The 15,233-nt window shown below is 40.1% G+C and overlaps 1 protein-coding gene across 1 annotated transcript; it reads left to right on the top strand.

The window, feature by feature from the left end:
* Positions 1-8,691: 8,691 nt before the first annotated feature.
* LOC149217240 (uncharacterized) lies at positions 8,692-13,357 on the top strand. Its single transcript, XM_089390167.1, has 7 exons — positions 8,692-9,102; positions 9,271-10,653; positions 11,119-11,427; positions 11,527-12,118; positions 12,275-12,999; positions 13,148-13,165; positions 13,253-13,357. Exons 1-7 carry the CDS (start codon positions 8,692-8,694, stop codon positions 13,355-13,357), a joined length of 3,543 nt encoding a protein of 1,180 aa, XP_089246293.1.
* Positions 13,358-15,233: the final 1,876 nt, after the last annotated feature.

Genomic DNA, 15,233 nt, shown 5'->3' with positions numbered 1-15,233 from the left:
GGATATTCTTACAAAGAAATTTCGCAGTTATCCACATACTCTAGGGCTTCAGTTTAGAACACAAAAATGAGACTTTTCTTTTTTGGTTAACAACCAATGAATATCTCCAATGACCTGCAATCGAAGTCTACAAATTGTTTAGTATGTGTTCTTGCTTGCACATTGCACATATAAATTTTGCCATTAATTCTATCTTATGAAGTTTATAGCATTTGTTTAGGAAAATCCCAATACGTCAGTTTGAACCGATCATGATCCACTGCATAATTCTCACTATATTCGCACTTAGAAATTCAAATACACAAACTAAAACCCCAAGACATATTTGCAAGTTTAGACAGAAGACAGTACCTAGAACAATTTTGGTTTCTCAGGAAAGATATAACCAGGAGCAAAGAACTCTCATACTATCAAGGAGTGCCAGCTACTCTATAGAGTGGACCTATCAATTAAGATCATGTGTTCTGTCCTTTGAGAACAAATTTGGTTTCTCAGGAAAGATATAACCAGGAGCAAAGAAATCTCATACTATCAAGGAGTGGCAACTACTCTCTAGAGAGGACCTATCAGTTAAGAACATGTGTTCTGTCTTTCGAGATCACAAGTTTGAGTCTAGTGGGGGAGGTTATGTAAACCAGCATAGACTCAAATTATCATTGTGCATAGGTGATAGGGATTTCATCCATTAATTTGGTGTCTGACTAGGCCAATTTGAGTCTAGCGAGGGTAAAGTATGTACACCTGCATAGACTATGTAGTCAAATCATCACTGCACAGAGGTCATCTCTTGTCCCATAAACAAAGGGATTTCATCTGTTAATTCGGCCTCTAACTAAGCCTTGGCCTTAAAATTATATCATTCCTATAATTATTCAAATAATTGATATCTGAATAGGCCTTGACCTTAAAATTATATTATTATGATAATTTAATTTGGAGATTTATAGTGTCTTTAAAGAATAGAAAACTAGACTAAGATTGGGCTTATTGCTCTGTTCCAGAATCAACAGGACTAAAACTGGAACTCTTTAGCACCTGTCTCAATATACAAGACAAGTTTAGCCTCTCTCTGTAAAGAGAAGAACAGAGGAAACAAAATCGGTACTTTACAGCAAAGTTTCCACAATACATACAGAGTCTATAACTTGTATGCAGTGCCGAACCCTCTAAAGTGAAGTAGTTCAAATGAATAGTCATCACCAATCCAGTGGACATCACTGAAAAATATGCATCTCCAGGTAATCCAAATGAAATCCCCATTGTGGCACATGTAGATCTGCAGCTCCAGAATAAACGCCAGATGGTCTCAACTGGACTGTGCAATGAGGGAAAGCCTCATCTGTGACTCCATCGGTAACAACCACTCTTTAGAAGGTAGGCCCCGATATAAATACCAACATTTTGAAAGAGAGTCTAAAATCCTGAAAGGCTCTAAAGGATCATAGTGTACAACGGTGATTTCCCCACAAAGATTAGTCTTGCACATTACACAAGACTTGATCGAGAAGATGATCCTCAATGTTTCTATCGAAAGCAAACATAATTGAAGGTGGTTTTTCAATCATTGACAAACATAACATAGCACAAAAAGTGCAAACTATTCAGGATATCCAGGATTCCTTAAAAACGGGGCACCTTAACTGGTTCATTTTGTACATGACTCTACCAAATAAAGGCAGGGTCGAGAAAACAGATTAACAAACCCTAATATTGCAGCTATTGTGGGAACTTAACGCATGTTGGGCATGTTTTCTGGAGGCGCATCCTTCATAAGAATATCTGGTCATGGATACGAAATCTATTTACAAGTATCTTTACTTCACAAATCTACTGGCGTTTAGCAAGTAATACTGATGGTCACTCTCTTATAAATGTTTGTTTTAGATTCTCCAACTACTCAGTGTTAGCATATTGGATTGCCTCAAGAGATTGAAATAAGCCAGATATAAGAACAAGAGCTCATGCAATGTTGGCATATCTGATTGATTGCCTTGACAAGGGATTGTAATAAGCTAGATGTAAGAGCAAGGGCTCATGCAAGATTGGCATGTCGGATTTCCCTGAAAGAAGATTGTAATGAGCTACAAACTAGATCAAGAGCTCATGCACAATACCCTAATTGCAGGTGTAGGTAAGGGGTAGGAAATTTGGGTATACTGATGGCCAAGCACAATCTTAGGTTCTCAAAAATGAGATCCATATTACCACTTAACCTAGAACTTGGAAAAAATCAACTCGTAAAACTTATCTCCCGATTTCAAATCCGATGGAGTCTTTCACTTGCATAACAGAGCCTAAACAAGGAGCTCCTGCGATTTGGGCGTAGTGGGTTCTTCTAAAAGACGTAACAAGGTTTGAATTCCGCCTTCTTTGGCAATCAACTGACGCATTTTATCATCTTGGGAAGCCATTGCATGCAGGCACTCTATTGCATTTTCTTGCGCAGACGGCATACCAGAAGAAACCAGATTGAGCAGAATAGTAATCGCCCCTTCTTCCGCCATCGTTTTCCTTGTCTCTTCCACAGCAGCCACATTCTTCAGCGCCCCTACAGCCATGGCCTGTGCAGCCGAGGTTCCCGATTTGCAAATATGAATCAGAACTGAAACCCCACCATAAGCCTCAATTCCACCATAAGCATTTTCTGCATTGCTCGTTAGCCCTCCAATGGCCGCCGCAACCTTTTCTTTACACAACGAGCTCCCGGATTCCAAGAGCCGAACCAATGGACCTAAAGCGCCCTACGTTTTTTTAAGGTTTTTTAATGTTTTAAAACATTTTTCTTATTAAATTAGACGGCTGATTTTTGTTCAATCGTCTAACAAAAGATCTAACGGCTACGATTAAGACAGAAAAGCATTTGGGGGAGTTCATTTCAGAGGGGAACGCTTTACGGCGTAACTAGTGAGGAAGAAGAACTTTCGAAAGAGGAAGAGGAGAGAGTTGGAGGACCCCTAGAAATTATATTTCTAAAGTCAGTTTTTGGTCCAGGTTTCGGGTCAAAGGAATAAGTACCTACATACAATGGCATCTTGCATCTAGAATAATTAATAGATTGGATCAATGCCATGAACAAGCATCTTGAGTATGCAAAGGTGTCAGAAGACAAGAAAGTCATATTTGTTGTTATGAAGCTGAAAGGACATGCACTTGTATGGTGGGACAAAGTGCAAGAAGAAAGGGCCTTGAAGAACAAAGCCAAGATCAAAAGTTGGAGCAGGATGACTACTAAATTGAAAAGTAAGTTCCTTCCTAAAGATTATCAATTAATTTTGTTTAAAAATATGGAGAATCTCATGTAGAAAATGATGACTATCACGGAGTATACGGTGGAATTTTATAAAGCGAATATTAGATCAGGGTACATAAATGATACACCTGAGAAAGTTTCCACTTATATCAATGGATTGCGATTTGATATTCAAGATGAATTGAGTTTAATGTCGTTGAGATATGTTGAGCAAACATATTAGATTGCATTGAAGACTAAGGAGAAGTTGATGATAAAGCAAGGTCAGAAGACGAGAAAAAGAACTGTTGGAACAAAAGCGTAGCAGCAAAAGGGACAAGCTAGCAGCTCAAACCAACAATCACCTCTAGAAAAAACTAGTGATGCTAGAGGAAGGAGGACTCCTTCAAGAGGCAGAGGCAAAGGCAGAGGCAGAGGTAGGGAGCATGTGAGATGTTTCACTTGTGGATAGTTGGGACATTATTCCTTTGAATGTCCATAAAAAGTTGGAAAACAAAAGGGGGAACATTTAGAAAAAACCAAGCCAGAACTTTAACTTCTAGATTTAGCAGAAGAATGTGTCAATTAACCAGAAGAAGGAGAAGCTTTACTCCTAAGGCAAATGCTGGATGCAAATGAACTCGTGCAAATAAGAATCTTATTCAGGAAAACATGCAAGGCTAAAGGTAAATGTTGCAAATTAATTATTGATGATGGATGTACTGATAGTTTGGTTTCTACAGAGATGGTAGATAAATTGCAGCTGGATAGAATGCCACATTCTACACCATACAAAGTTTCATGGTTACAAAGAGGACAAAAAATGTTGGTGAATGAGAAATTCCAAGTGGAGTTCCAAATTGGAAAATATAAAGAACAAGTTCTCTTTGATATTGTGCAGATGGATACTTTCCTTGTCTTGCTTGGAAGACCCTAGAAGTATGGCAGAAGGGTGAGTTACAATGGCAGGATGAACACTTACAATTTTGAGAAGGATGGACACAAACATATGTTATTTCCAATAAAATATAAAGGTACCAGAGAGGAAGTGGATCCAAACATATTATTGATCAGTGGGAAACAATTGATTACCAGCGGTACAAAAATTAGGAAGCAAGAGCAATCAACTGAAGCTGAGGTGACCAATTTGCCTTCAATAAACCAAAATTTTATTTAATTTTAAAGATAAAATATTTCATGAACATGTGCAAACATAAAATGTAAAATTAGCATTGCTTTCAATAGAAAAAATGTTCATGATTGAAGAAGTTCAAGTTAATGAACAACAGTTCACAGTTTTAAAGAACAATGGACTGGAGAAGTCGAATATAATGTTGCAATTGATAAAGTAGCAAAGGGTCTGGAATAGGAAGATGACATGGAACAACAAAGCCAAAATGTATAATCTCAATCAATCCTTGCAGTTTCATGGATTTTCATTTCTTGGATAGTGAAAGGAAGGGTCTGCCCAATCAAGGGAAAACAAATTCAGGAGAATTATATTCCATGCAAAATTCATAGGTGGAAATTTCAACTGCAGCCAATGAACCTATGTTGGAAGAGATGGATGAGGTAATTTCTTAAATCCGGGAACCAACCAAAGAAGAAACCTTGGGTATATGGTGCATTATTACGGAAAAGTAGTGGAAGGGGATCTCATGAACATGAGTCCATGAAAAATTTGAAGATTGGGTGTATGATGTAAGAGCATCATAAAAATTTTATGTAATTTTTTTATTCCATGTAATTTCTAGAAGTTTAAATTAGATTGAGTGAAAGGTGAGGTGGTTTTTGTTAATAAATGGCTTATCCGCTAAGTATATCTTCCAATCATCTAGAGATTGAGAGCTAACTTTTGGATAGGATTTGTTAATGCATTTTGTTTATTTAGATCTTATTTTTATGGATCTAATAAGATATTTTTGTAACTAAAATTTGTGGCCACATTATTAATAAAAGGTTTATCTGTGAGATCTCACAGGACAGGGAGAGAGTGAGTGTGATAATTTCTTATTTTTCGAAAGCTTTGCGCTGAAGGAATAATCTTTGCAATCCATTATTTTATTTTCTTCTATAAATCCACCGTGTGCATATATTTCTGATTAATGTTTTTCCTTAGGCCTGTGAGGTATTGTGGTTGCAAAAGCACCTATAGGAGGCACAAAGCTGCATAAAGGATCCAGATGAGAACGTAGAGTTGGAATTGACTAAGAAAGGATAGAAATAAGCCGAGAGAGGCCCACGACTTGTCCACTTAAATGCCAGGAAGAGATCATCAACAGGAGGGAGAGGGAGATAGACAAAATCTCCGTCGATCGGAGCTGTCGAAACCGGAGGTAAAAACCTAGAAGAAGCACTTAGGAACCCAGATCTAAGCTACCTGGAAGAGGAACATCAGGTCGACTAAGCGTCAGGCGGACGTGGTGAGTGGAGACCACCCAGAAGTCATACACTGGAGGAACCAACCAAAACCTAAGTCTACACGATCGACAAGGAAGGGATCGGTTCACATCATGTTGCAGAATTACACCCCGGTGGAATGTTTGAAACCCAAGTGTAATAACCCTGGTAACTTGTAATTTCCGGTAATTGCTGTGGTAAAAACAATTTGGGTGACAACTTGTTATTAAAAGACATTATTATTTGTTTAAAGAAAATATAATGAACTATTTTACACATGTGTTGAATGAAATGCTGGCAGCCTCCAAAAGAGGCTTTTCTATTAAAAGAAATTAATCAGTTAAGTAACTGAAAAAGAGAGACAACTGCCTCTCACCCTGAAGAGGGTTGGAAGGAAAAACCTCTGGGCTGTTGATGAACAGGCAGAGTAAGATTCCAGGAGAGAGAGCAGAGTGTGAAAAGTGGGTTAAGTCTGGTTGTGATCAGATGACCCAGCACAGTGGTGCTTGAGTCTTGGGGAAGGCTGCGAGCCTACAAGATAGCTCGGAGGGGAGATCCAGTGCAGTGGATTCTCAAGGTTGGGAGGTTAAGAGCTAGATTATTGCAGGTGAACCTTACAGTAAGAGCGACAGTAGCAGATTACCAGGTATGCATCATTAGATAGATTTACTTAAGAATCAGGTAATGATAGCATGCAGGATATAGTAGTCTGGATTCTTTATTCTAAGTCAGGAAATAAAGTTATGCAAATGCAAGTATTTGTGTTTTCTTTATTAAGTTAAGGAAATACAGATATATCTATAGTATGGTATTCTATAAATAGCCGACTGTGTTATTCCTCGGTGATAAACTGAAAGCCGTGTTTATAAATATATATATATATGTTAGCTGATATTTTTTTTACTGAGATATCAAAGACCCAGTTATATAAGCTAATATTCCTGAGACAGAGAGTGAGTAAACAAATATACGGCTAACAGATTAAACCTCATTCCTATCGATCATGTACAGGTTTAGATACGGAAAGATAAGTTATAACAGAGGTGAAGTATTACACGGCAGGAACCAAATATAGAGAGCGTTTTTAAAACCAGCAAGATATAATTTATACTCAAGTAAATACGAAACAGTATATATATATTTACAAACGCTTATTGACCTACAACGTGAGACCTTGTTCAACACTGAGATTTAACAGGTAATAAGAAAGACGGTAAAGAACACTGTAATAAGAGCCAGGTCTCCAATAAACAATGAAGCCGTGTAGCTGAATTGATAAAGAACACCCTAGGTGTAGTAGTGAAGAGTAAACTCTTAAATAAACCTTAATCTGACATTAAACCGTAAATGACATGGTATGCCGAGCAAACGAGGTGAGAATGCTGTACGCCGGCTATGAACACAAATAACTGAATAAGATGCATTTCTTAATACCAAAAACTGGAGTAAAAACCCTCATGCAATCCATTGTATATAGGCGGTAAGGGCTGGACTTGCTTCCATTGCTCCAGAAGCAAGCCGTAACCCTGAAACCGCAGTAGATGAACACACGATATAATATTCATGAGCACCGAGAACAAATAAATACAGTATCACCAGATTGGAAAAAAAATACGCATAAATATATTAACTTCACTCAAGAAGTCGATGAATGACTGAACAGAACCATAGATATACTTGAGATGACAGAAATGTCACAAACCGAATCACAATACAACCAATGCTATAATAGGCCGTAAGGTAAGACAAAAGTTAATAATGTTAAACTGTAACAAAGTATGAGCGGGCGTTACAAGTCGGGTAAACCCTGACTCATGATAACGGCAAGCCAGCAAAAGAATATGGTACTGTACAGATGATTAAATACAAAACTTATTATATAAACGTCTGGGAACTATCATGACCAGCAAACCAAAACCCTCGGTTGGCCTGTGGCCGTAAACCGACAAACTTCTAACCTCAGGGTTCTGTGGATTTACAGAATCGGTCGAGAGTGCCGCCTGTAACCACATCAGGATTTGAAATCAGAACAATAGACCTGAGGCACATGAATATCGTGCATCAGTCTCGGTTTGGGTCATGGAAGACCGTCAACCTTTCATAACAAGCTGACTTATATGATAATGCATATAGCAGTGAATGGCTTACCCGAATGGTATGCGGGTCGACCAGAAGCTCTTTCGGATAGTCGAGACCATGGAGTCCAGACCCTCCTGCACAGCACCGCCACTGTTATCAACTGTATAATGATGAAACATATACGTTAGGATCTGATGATAAGTTGCCAAGAATCGACTGTAAACCTTAAACAATTTGCCATAGACGAGAAGATTACCTGTGCGGGCGGCGGAGCTGTATGGTGGAGGAGACTGTCGGAAGAGCTGCAGATGCATTGTGTGCAAATGAACCGGGACCGAAGAACCCGGTAAACTTATATGTCAACCAAACCCTAAAGTTATCCTGTGCCATCCGATCTGAGGATATGATCTCCATCGTCCGTTTGGGCGGGAGTATGGCACACAAATCGAATGTACAACCCTGCGTATGGTCACATGGCTTCACATGGCTTGCAGCCACCTGGCCATGGCACGGTAAGTTAATTTAACCTCCGTTCACCATGTGGCACTGTGACTTAATGACCACCAACCAGACGTGGAAACTAATGCAAGCATGGTGCGGGTGGGTGTAACATAAAATATAATGCTTATTAAACTAGGTACGTGGGTGTGATATAATCCCAATGAATATCGAATAAAGTGTAAAGACATTAAACCATAAATCATGTTTTACAAGTTATATGCTCATGCGAACCAAGTGCATCATATACCATGGTAATGCTGGGTGTTAGGTTCATAAATTTTTTTTTTTTTAGGTATAAATTAACGGGATCGTGACAATGTGGTATCAGAGCCCAAGTTCCAAAACTGAGACCTCTGGAACAGCAATGGGAACAGAAAGAACAATTATCTTATACATGTATACAGTACAATGTCATTAATCATGTTTTTTGTGTACACCAGGAATATATTGAGACATTCAACAGCTGACAGTTATACAGTAAGATGGAGGAAATGCCGGGAGCTGGCGGCATCCCACCAGATAACACAGGACTGTGGGTTCAGCTTGGTGCTGAGACACGCAGTACTAATCAGGCAATACTTCAAACAGTTCAAGAACTGAAGGGTGAAATGGCACGCTTGCGAGAAGACAATGCACGATTAACCATGGAACAAGAAAGAATATTGAAGAGCCTGTCAGAAAAACAAAATCCACCCTTACCCAGTCCTAGTGCAGAACAACAAAGGGGCACTGAGGAGCGGAATTATGCTCCTGAACTTTCAGAAGAGCGTGAAGACCATTCTGACAACGTGCAAGAGCAGCAGGCTACCAAGAGACAGAAAACAGAATTACAGGGGGAATTTCGAAAAATCAAACCCCCACTTTTCGATGGAGAACAGGAGGAAGCAGCAGAAGCATGGCTGATTAATATTAATAAATATTTTCAGCTGTATGAATATGATCAAAATCTGAAGGCACGGTTGGCTATATTCCAGTTGCAAGGCAAAGCCACCTTGTGGTGGGAAGAGATTAAAATTGTGAAGGGAGTAAGTGAGCAAGGCATAACCTGGGAAAAGTTTCAGAAATATTTCAAGGAGAGGTATTTAACTGAGCGCTTTTATGATGAGAAGGCGCGAGAATTCCATGATTTACGACTAGGACAACAATCCATGGATGAATTCATAAATCGCTTTACCTCTCTACTGCGTTATGTACCCTACATAAAAGAGGAGAAGGCCAAGGTGCAGAGGTTTGTGAGTAGTTTGCCAGCCTATATCAGAGAACGAATTGAGTTTGACAACCCCCGAACTATGGATGAGGCAATTAGGAAGGCCAGAATTTGCTACCAGCAGAACAAACAAAAGGGAGAAATTCCAAGCAGGAAATGGAATGAGAAAAAAGGTAGCAGAAATGCTGGAAACAACAAAGGCAGCCACGGAAATGGTGGCAAAGGGGCTGGAAAAGGACAATTTAACAGAAGCACGAATAAGGGAACTTTCCGGCCTAAGCCAAGCGAGAGCAGGATTAGTGAACCCCCTGCTAAATCGGAGGTTGAAGGAACCAGACCTCCAGTTCAATGCTGGGTATGTGAGGGACCACACTATGCTAGGAACTGTCCGCAGCGTAAAAGAACTGATCAGATATCTCAAGTCCATGAAGCTTCCACTGTAGGGGACGTGGCGCGCAGTGTGCCAAGGATCAATGCAGCATTAGAGGACCGGCAAGCGGAATATCAACCTTCCATGGTGGAATTCGAAGGTAAGATCTCAAACCTTTCTGTAGCTGTACTTATTGATCCAGGGGCTACGTTAAGTTACGTTAGTCCAAAAGTAGTGGAACACTGTAAGCTACCATCAGAAAAGTTTAAAAACCCATGGTTGGTCCAGTTAGCTACGGGAGCCAAAAGGCGGGTTTTAGCTAAAGTTAATAACTGTTCTTTTAGTATAGCTGGACAACCCGTAAAGGCAGATTTGAATGTACTTCCGTTAGGCTCCTATGACATTCTTATTGGTATGGACTGGCTGGAGAAGCACTGGTCGTTGGTGAATTGTAAAACCAAGACCATATACTACAAGGATGATTTGGAACAGCAGCAGGAGTTGCAGGGAATTAAACGTCCTGTTCAGATTCGACCTATAACTGCAACACAGCTAGCTAAGTGTATTAGAAAGAAATGTCAAATCTATGCCATACAGGTTGGCTATGCGAATCAGAAAGATAAGATGTCTGCATTAAATGACATACCAGTGGTGCAGGAGTTTACAGATGTCTTTCCTGAAGAGATACCGGGTCTGCCTCCAAGAAGAGACATAGATTTCACTATAGAGTTAATACCAGGGGCAGCTCCAGTATCGAGGGCACCATACCGGATGAGCATACCAGAGTTAACGGAATTGAAGATGCAGCTCCAGGAACTGCTGGATAAGCAGTACATTCGACCTAGTGTGTCACCCTGGGGAGCTCCAGTATTGTTCGTGAAGAAGAAGGATGGGACCCTTCGCATGTGCATAGATTACCGACAGCTGAATAAGCTCACGGTCAAAAACAAGTACCCTCTACCCAGAATAGATGAACTTTTTGATCAGGTGAAAGGGGCAAAGGTGTTCTCCAAAATTGATCTGCGATCTGGTTATCATCAGATCAGGATCAAGGATGAGGACATTGCCAAAACTGCTTTCCGAACACGCTACGGGCACTACGAATTTGTAGTGCTTCCTTTTGGTTTAACCAATGCACCTGCCACTTTTATGTGCATGATGAATAGCGTGTTTCACCAGTTTTTGGACAAGTTTGTACTGATATTCATTGATGACATATTGATATATTCTCGTTCCCAGCAGGAACATGAGGAGCACCTTAGATTGGTGTTGCAAACTCTTCGGGAGCATCAGCTTTATGCTAAATTTAGCAAATGCGATTTCTTTAAAGAGGAAATTCAGTATTTGGGTCATGTGATTACAAATGAGGGAATTGCGGTTGACCCCGAGAAGATAAAATCTATTATGGAATGGCCTACACCCAAGGATGTTGCGGACATCAGGTCCTTCATGGGGTTAGCTGGCTATTACAGGAGATTTGTGGAAGGCTTTTCAAGAATAGCCTACCCTATTACCTCATTGCAAAAGAAAGGAAGGGCATTTAAGTGGACAGCAGAGTGTCAGCAGAGTTTTGATCGTTTGAAACACCTACTCACCACCGCACCCATCTTAAGAATCGCGGATCCTAATAAGGATTACGTGGTGTGCACTGATGCAAGCAAAGAGGGCGTGGGGGGAGTATTAATGCAGGAAGGGAAGGTAATAGCATATGAATCTAGGAAATTAAAAGAACATGAGCAGAGATACTCTGCTTACGATTTAGAATTAACTGCTGTAATTCATGCACTTAAGATGTGGCGACATTACCTTCTCGGAAAGAAATTTCTGCTGTTAACCGATCATCATAGCCTAACGCATTATTTCAGTCAACCCACTTTGAATGCGAGACAAGGCCGTTGGGCAGATTTTCTAAGTGGGTTTGACTTCGAAATAAAACATTTAAAGGGCAAAGAAAATCGGGTAGCAGATGCCTTAAGTCGAAAAGTTCATTGCTTATGTGAACTTTCAGCCAGCCGGTGGCGGAGTTCGCTGGTTGAACAAATAAAAACAACAGCACACAACGACTCAGAATATCAGCATTTAAAAGTGCAGGTACAGCAATCTGATCATGGAAAGTTACAGCAAGGGTACACATTGGATAACACTGGATTGCTGTATTTCAATGGGAAAATGTATGTACCTGACTCCGGTGACCTTAAGAAACTGATCTTAGATGAATTCCACATCAGCCATTATGCCGGTCATCCAGGATACCAAAAGATGGTTATGGCACTCAAAAAAGAGTATTACTGGCCTGGGATGAAGAGGCAAGTGGTGGAATATTTGGCAAAGTGTTTGGAATGCCAGCAAATTAAGGCTGAACACCAACACCCAGCGGGACTGTTACAGCCTTTGCCTATTCCGGAATGGAAATGGGAAACCATTTCCATGGATTTTATAACCGGTTTACCACGGACAAAGAAGGGTAATGATTCTATTATGGTCGTAGTTGATAAACTAAGTAAAGCAGCACACTTTATACCCGTACAGTCTACTTACAAGGCGGTACAAATTGCGCATCTCTTTATGCAGAATGTGTTCCGCTTGCATGGAATGCCAAAGGTAATCGTATCGGACCGTGATGTGAAGTTCACTTCCACTTTCTGGAAAACATTGTTTGCTGAGTTGGGCACCCAGCTGAATTTTAGTACAGCTTATCACCCACAAACCGATGGTCAAACGGAACGTGTCAATCAGGTATTGGAAGATATGCTGAGGGCAAATGTGATGCTCAAGCCTAATCAGTGGGAGGAGTATTTGCATCTGGTTGAATTTGCCTATAATAATGGGTATCATACCTCCACCCAGTTAAGTCCCTTTGAGGTTTTGTATGGGCGAAAGTGCCGCACACCCTCAAGTTGGAGTGGGTTAGAGGATAAATTGAGTTTGGGTCCAGAAATGTTAAGAGACATGGAAGATATGGTAAAGAGAGTGCGAGCAAATTTAAAGACTGCACAAGACAGACAGAAAAGTTTCGCAGACAGGAAAAGAAGATTTGCAGAATATAAAGTGGGTGACCATGTGTTTGTAAGGATTCAAACTAGAAGGAGCACACTGCAGTGGAGCGGGTGCGCCAAACTGGCTCCCCGATATTTTGGACCATTTCAGATTCTCGCTAGAGTGGGGCCGGTGGCCTACCAACTTGCTTTACCCAGCCACATTAAGATTCACAATGTGTTTCATGTTTCTGTCCTAAAGAAATATGTGTATGACCCTAGACATGTTATTCAATGGCAAGATGTACGGGTAAGAATTGATCCGATTGGGTTTAATTATACAACTATACTTAATGGGAAATTGATTAAGTGCTGGTTGTTTGCAGGTCGAACCGGAAGGCGGGGTCCTAGTCGAACCACAGAGCATTCTCGACCGGAGAGAAGTGCAGCTGCGGAAACGGGCTATTACCCAAATTAAGGTGCTGTGGCAGCATTATGGCCCTGAGGAGGCTACGTGGGAAGACGAGGAGCTTTTCAGAAAAGCCTATCCAAATTTATTTAATGAGAATGGACATCGGGACGATGTCCAATCCTAGGGGGGGAAGATGTAATAACCCTGGTAACTTGTAATTTCCGGTAATTGCTGTGGTAAAAACAATTTGGGTGACAACTTGTTATTAAAAGACATTATTATTTGTTTAAAGAAAATATAATGAACTATTTTACACATGTGTTGAATGAAATGCTGGCAGCCTCCAAAAGAGGCTTTTCTATTAAAAGAAATTAATCAGTTAAGTAACTGAAAAAGAGAGACAACTGCCTCTCACCCTGAAGAGGGTTGGAAGGAAAAACCTCTGGGCTGTTGATGAACAGGCAGAGTAAGATTCCAGGAGAGAGAGCAGAGTGTGAAAAGTGGGTTAAGTCTGGTTGTGATCAGATGACCCAGCACAGTGGTGCTTGAGTCTTGGGGAAGGCTGCGAGCCTACAAGATAGCTCGGAGGGGAGATCCAGTGCAGTGGATTCTCAAGGTTGGGAGGTTAAGAGCTAGATTATTGCAGGTGAACCTTACAGTAAGAGCGACAGTAGCAGATTACCAGGTATGCATCATTAGATAGATTTACTTAAGAATCAGGTAATGATAGCATGCAGGATATAGTAGTCTGGATTCTTTATTCTAAGTCAGGAAATAAAGTTATGCAAATGCAAGTATTTGTGTTTTCTTTATTAAGTTAAGGAAATACAGATATATCTATAGTATGGTATTCTATAAATAGCCGACTGTGTTATTCCTCGGTGATAAATTGAAAGCCGTGTTTATAAATATATATATATATATGTTAGCTGATATTTTTTTTACTGAGATATCAAAGACCCAGTTATATAAGCTAATATTCCTGAGACAGAGAGTGAGTAAACAAATATACGGCTAACAGATTAAACCTCATTCCTATCGATCATGTACAGGTTTAGATACGGAAAGATAAGTTATAACAGAGGTGAAGTATTACACGGCAGGAACCAAATATAGAGAGCGTTTTTAAAACCAGCAAGATATAATTTATACTCAAGTAAATACGAAACAGTATATATATATTTACAAACGCTTATTGACCTACAACGTGAGACCTTGTTCAACACTGAGATTTAACAGGTAATAAGAAAGACGGTAAAGAACACTGTAATAAGAGCCAGGTCTCCAATAAAAAATGAAGCCGTGTAGCTGAATTGACAAAGAACACCCTAGGTGTAGTAGTGAAGAGTAAACTCTTAAATAAACCTTAATCTGACATTAAACCGTAAATGACATGGTATGCCGAGGAAACGAGGTGAGAATGCTGTACGCCGGCTATGAACACAAATAACTGAATAAGATGCATTTCTTAATACCAAAAACTGGAGTAAAAACCCTCATGCAATCCATTGTATATAGGCGGTAAGGGCTGGACTTGCTTCCATTGCTCCAGAAGCAAGCCGTAACCCTGAAACCGCAGCAGATGAACACACGATATAATATTCATGAGCACCGAGAACAAATAAATACAGTATCACCAGATTGGAAAAAAATACGCATAAATATATTAACTTCACTCAAGAAGTCGATGAATGACTGAACAGAACCATAGATATACTTGAGATGACAGAAATGTCACAAACCGAATCACAATACAACCAATGCTATAATAGGCCGTAAGGTAAGACAAAAGTTAATAATGTTAAACTGTAACAAAGTATGAGCGGGCGTTACAGGTCGGGTAAACCCTGACTCATGATAACGGCAAGCCAGCAAAAGAATATGGTACTGTACAGATGATTAAATACAAAACTTATTATATAAACGTCTGGGAACTATCATGACCAGCAAACCAAAACCCTCGGTTGGCCTGTGGCCGTAAACCGACAAACTTCTAACCTCAGGGTTCTGTGGATTTACAGAATCGGTCGAGAGTGCCGCCTGTAACCACATCAGGATTT

This window comes from Pinus tabuliformis, chromosome 1_1, assembly GCF_031772625.1.
Source record: "Pinus tabuliformis cultivar Carrire ecotype Pingquan chromosome 1_1, CPIR1, whole genome shotgun sequence".
NCBI lineage: Eukaryota > Viridiplantae > Streptophyta > Pinopsida > Pinales > Pinaceae > Pinus > Pinus tabuliformis.
The sequence above is the reverse complement of the archived record's forward strand: the minus strand, read 5'-3'. Positions and strand labels throughout refer to the sequence as shown.

Bases quoted from the DNA above. Each gene is read 5' to 3' on its own strand.
- LOC149217240 (XM_089390167.1), top strand. From the start codon at position 8,692: ATGGAGGAAATGCCGGGAGCTGGCGGCATCCCACCAGATAACACAGGA. The intron at 11,428-11,526 runs GTGTGCACTGAT...GAACATGAGCAG, and splicing joins ATCCTAATAAGGATTACGTG to AGATACTCTGCTTACGATTT. The intron at 12,119-12,274 runs GTTTGGAATGCC...TTATGGTCGTAG, and splicing joins GGTGGAATATTTGGCAAAGT to TTGATAAACTAAGTAAAGCA.